Consider the following 4,876-nt stretch of genomic DNA (forward strand, 5'->3'; position numbering starts at 1 on the left):
CCCCCCCCCCCCTCACTGTTTCGCAAAATTTATTATCTTGGTTTAAAAAAAAAATTGGCAAAGAGAAGGACAAATGTGAACATTTCAAATCTTTATTGAACATAAATTAAAAAAAAACTGTAGGTAAAAAAATATTTAACAGGTTTAGAAATTCTTTATACAACTATGTACAGGCAAGAATCCATAGTGAGCTTATAAAGTAACAAAGCTTTGTGTGTCAATTATTAATCTTGAAAAACAAAACATAATTCCACAGCATTCAGCCTTCAACTCTAGTCTCCTATCTACTGTACATCCATTAGCTGGGTGTAGCTGCAAACAGAGGAAAATTTGCACAAAAAATGGTGGCCCCCTATTGTTTCAAAAATAATTGCAGGCATTATAGTAAGTCATGTTCTATAGTATTGATCTTGTTTTGTTTCCATACTATCAAGAAGAAATGATTAGAAATATAACATTTAGAAAATGACAAAGCTGCTTTTCACCAAATGTGTTATGCAATTAAATTAAATCTTGCTTCATGACACCTTTGAGGTAGTACACCTATGAGAGAAAAAGAAATAGGAGGAAGAGGGTTCAAAACAGCCCCAAATAAGATGAATTTAGATGAACGCTTACTTAGCGATAGCTTCAGCCATCACTTGCAAGTAGAAATTTAAAAGCTCAAACACATGTATTTGCATCAGCTTGTTGAATATACATTTATTGTTCAAATATACAAAAATACAAAAAAAGATGTATAAGGGACTGTGCAGAGCAAAATCACTATTTGAACCCTGCACCAAGGAAACTGTCCCTCATAGACCTTAATTACACAAACCGCACAAATGAACAAATAAAGAACAGACTGTAATGGCGGGATAAAATCATTTAGATCACAGCATCTCTGCCGTCACAAGTAAAAACAGACTGAAGGTTTGGGTGACTTTATTAAAACTACCTTTTGAGTTCAATATCACCAGCACCTAAAATATTGGGAGTCCCTGCTCACAAGACTTGTGGTATCCAGATAAGATTAAAATGTAGCTGCACTACAGTGTACACAAGGTGCCTTAAGTCAAATTTGTTCATTTAGATTCAAAGGAAAAAATTGTCCTGTGTGCTGCCAGAGAAGGTTGTGTCAAAGTAAGGTGCTGAATAAATTCCCCTCATCCTTCTCTGTGACCTTGTATTTACGAAAAACACTGTCATCAGCATAAAAGATCCCTCTTTAAACAGTTATAGCTGCAATCAGGTTATTTCAGTTTGTTGCTGGTAATAATTGCCTCCCGTCTGTTGTCTAGCCCCAGTTCCAGCAGAGGCTTCTGTCAAGTTCAACAATGTCAAACTTAAAGAATGTGTTGTGTGTGATGGTAAAACAGTTTAGAAATCCAAAAGATTTGTGCGGTTTCCTTAATTAAACTACACTTCCTGACAGACCAACAATCCAGCAGTCTGAAATCACATAAATAGTATTCATCCCAAGCTTTGAGAAATGGCTCTGATCTGGTTTGTGGGACTGTTCACAGCACTTTAGAGAACAGAAATTAGCAAACACATGCTCTCCTGCATCAGTCTATAAATTAAGCTTCCAACAAAGACTTTCAGTACATATACAGGTGTGTATGGGCGACCTCACTCTTATGGCTAAGTCACAACAGACGCCTTTATCAGCCAGTCAATCAAAGTCAGTCTCCTCGTATTCAAGTGCATTAATGAAGATGGCTGATAGGTACGTGGTGCATGTGTTGTACTAGTTCAGGAAGCGCCGGCAGCGTCTTGCCCCGCAGTTGCAGCGCAGCTTGCTGTTCTCGTCCTCAATGGGGAACTTGTAGTCATAGGTCAGTTCTTCGCCGCGGTATATCTTCCTAAGCGCAAAGATGACGATGTGCTTGCGGCCATCCACATTGATGACCCGAGAGTAGCAGTTTGGCTCGCACGAGTGGTTGATGAAACGAGCCGCGTTGCCCTGCATCGTTGCGTCCACAACATCGAAGTCGTCGATGCGGAACATGTAGCAACCGATGCCCTGGCGGAGGCAGTTTACAAAAACAACAGTCATTATAATTAACAGCTTAAAGTTGTAATTGTTTAACATTTTAATTAAATGACATACCATTTGATACTATTAAAAGGTTGGCATTTTTCTGCAATAGCCATTAAAAGGTATTTTGATTCCGTAATTACATTTCTTTAACGTATTGTTTAATTCCTGCACTTAATTCCAATTTCGGACATACACCCCTGCTGCTGCTTTACATTAAAAGCATTCAACAGGAGTAAACACGCAAAATAATGGAGGCAGAAACTCTGAGAACTGATTACTAAGTACAGTGGTGTGTATTATGTTTACCAACCTTGCCGTCGTAATATTTCTCCCGCTTATCTGTCAGGACAGCACGAATGACGGTGCCGGCATACTCAATCACCATCTCACCAGCTTCAATGTTTCTTTTGCAGAAAAGTCCGCGGCCATGAATTTCAGATCTAAGAGGATTACAGAACAGGGAACAGTTCAATACATTTGATGACACAATTATTATTTTGAACATTAGTAAAATCCCATGTCTTTCTTGTCTTTTGTAATGTTGCCATTACCTGTAAACTCCTACTGCTTCTTTGGAGATTTTTTCCAGGTGTCTGAATCTCATTGCCATGGGAAGCTCACTGCTGGTGGCTCTCCTGTCAGAGTGAGACACAGAAAATGTGGCGTCCACATGGGCATGGAATCTTTTAGCAACTTTACTTTCCCGTGGAGTGCAGTGGTTTAAAGTTTAATTTTAGGATCAACAAAGTGGCAAAAATGTAATGCACTCACCTGGAAGATTTCAGAGGGAAATCATCCTCCTCTTCATCAATGGGGCCTACTAGCATATCAGGGAGCTCTCTGTGCTGTGATGCCAGGAAGTTGAACATATCAAAAGTCACTTTCCTTATTAAAGAAAGAGGAGAAAAAAAATAATTAATTTGAGGCGTTTTTAAATCAGAAAAACAAATACACTGTATTAACACTTAAAAGCTTTTAAAAATAAAAGCAGTTATGACCAAAAGTAATTGTGTCTGTACCGCGTGTAGACTTCAGTACGAGCACAGCCACTCGGATTGAGGGGAAGCTCTTCCTCGATGTTTTCACAGCGGTGGAAGCGGAAGCGGTGGCGTTTGCAGTTTGCGGCACCCTGCAGCTGCTCCAGCAGGAAGATGACGGCATCGTGGACGACGCCGAGCACCCGCGGCCCGCTCATCCCCCCCAGAGGCAGCTGCTTCAGGTGGAAGCCCGCTCGAGCTTCGAGGACGCCGTCAATCACCGCACGCCAGGCGACTAAGGGAGGAAAGAGATCAGGAAGGTTTGAGCACAAAGCTGCACACAGGCTGACAATTTTCTCCTTTTTGTTGCTCTTCTCAAGCGTTATGTTCCCTAATAACTGAGTCCAAAGAGTCTCCAATACAACTGCAGCTCTCTATAGGTTTAGGACTATACACAGCAAGTAGCTCTTACCCTCTATGCTGTTAGCCTTTACACTAAAGCCATCATCGCTGGTGATTTCAAAACGCAGGTGGGGCTGGTTCATGTATGTCCTCTTTTTGTGTTTGGGTGCAGGTGCATCTTCTTCTGAGCTAAAACCTGTAGATTATATGAGTTGCAATTGCGAAAAAAGTGTTACATTTTAAGATTTCCTGAAAAGACTATAATCTAGAAAATAATAATATAATTAGATTTAGAATAATTTCAATTTATCATCCCAGTCATGTCACAGTACAAAGGGTTAAAAAAATTACATGAAATTGTTAAAACTTTTTTTCCCTGCTGCGGCGCTGGTAACAACTAATGATGATCCAAATTGATAAATAAATAGACGCATAATGTTATTACCAACCTGAATATGGGCCCCATTCGGAGAGGTCTCCATGGCGAGCGCTGACCCACATGTGTGTTTTACCCTGAGTGTCTGTTTGTTCGTCTGTGGGGGGACTCACAACCCGAGGATGCCTGAGCAGAAAGGATTAGTTTTAACAATACATGGTAGTGTTAGGACACATTTGACTAAAAAGTAATCAACACACAAGAATTAAACAATGTGATACATAATGTTTATTTTTTATTTTTTAATGGAATAGTTGTTATTACGTTTTCTCCTTTTAAACTACGTTCCCTTGCATTTCTAGCACTTAACCGGGCACTTACTAAAAGGAGTCTACTTTAAAGATGAACTGACCTGGAGGGTGTGGGAGGCGGCGGAGCAGTAATCTTTGATGCCTCGGGCTCGTGCAACATATTCTCCTGGTCCATGTCAAGAATATCCTTCATTGTTGGAGCCTTCATTCTCACACCACTTGGTCTGTTGGAAGAAAACCAGGAACATTTTGGTGACTTAATACCATAGACTGTACAATATAATAATATTAATGGACAGCGCATGTGTAACGACACCCATTGGTTTGTGGAGATCTGCTATCAGTTGTTAAGTTTGCCATTAAGGGCGCAGTCTTCCTTGTTGCGAATGTGATGATTTTAGACGTTACTACAGTGGTGTGAAAAAGTGTTTGCCCCCTTCCTCATTTCCTGTTCCTTTGCATGTTTGTCACACTTAAGTGTTTCGGAACATCAAACCAATTGAAACAATAGTCAAGGACAACACAAGTAAACACAAAATGCAATTTGTAAATGAAGGTGTTTATTATTAAAGGTGGAAAAAAAATCCAAACCATCATGGCCCTGTGTGAAAAAGTGATTGCCCCCCTTGTTAAAACATACTATAACTGTGGTTGTCCACACCTGAGTTCAATTTCTCTAGCCACACCCATGCCTGATTATTGCCAAACCTGTTCACAATCAAGGCATTACTTAAATAGGAGCTGCTTGACACAGTAAGGTCCACCAGAAGATCCTTAAAAGCTA

The 4,876-nt window shown here is 40.1% G+C and overlaps 1 protein-coding gene across 2 annotated transcripts in view; it reads right to left on the reverse strand.

The window, feature by feature from the left end:
• Positions 1-73: 73 nt before the first annotated feature.
• Positions 74-4,876, reverse strand: part of kmt2ba (lysine (K)-specific methyltransferase 2Ba) — a 33,146-nt gene continuing 28,343 nt past the window's right edge. For both annotated transcript variants that reach the window (XM_034891626.1, XM_034891628.1), the window contains exons 29-36: positions 4,194-4,316; positions 3,855-3,967; positions 3,476-3,601; positions 3,046-3,298; positions 2,798-2,911; positions 2,578-2,661; positions 2,337-2,466; positions 74-2,008 (exon numbers count right to left, since the gene is read on the reverse strand). In XM_034891626.1, coding sequence (XP_034747517.1) covers positions 1,733-2,008; positions 2,337-2,466; positions 2,578-2,661; positions 2,798-2,911; positions 3,046-3,298; positions 3,476-3,601; positions 3,855-3,967; positions 4,194-4,316 — 1,219 coding nt within the window. In that variant the 3' untranslated portion in view covers positions 74-1,732. The remainder of the gene's footprint in view (positions 2,009-2,336; positions 2,467-2,577; positions 2,662-2,797; positions 2,912-3,045; positions 3,299-3,475; positions 3,602-3,854; positions 3,968-4,193; positions 4,317-4,876) is intronic.

Source organism: Etheostoma cragini, chromosome 14 (genome assembly GCF_013103735.1).
Source record: "Etheostoma cragini isolate CJK2018 chromosome 14, CSU_Ecrag_1.0, whole genome shotgun sequence".
Lineage (NCBI taxonomy): Eukaryota > Metazoa > Chordata > Actinopteri > Perciformes > Percidae > Etheostoma > Etheostoma cragini.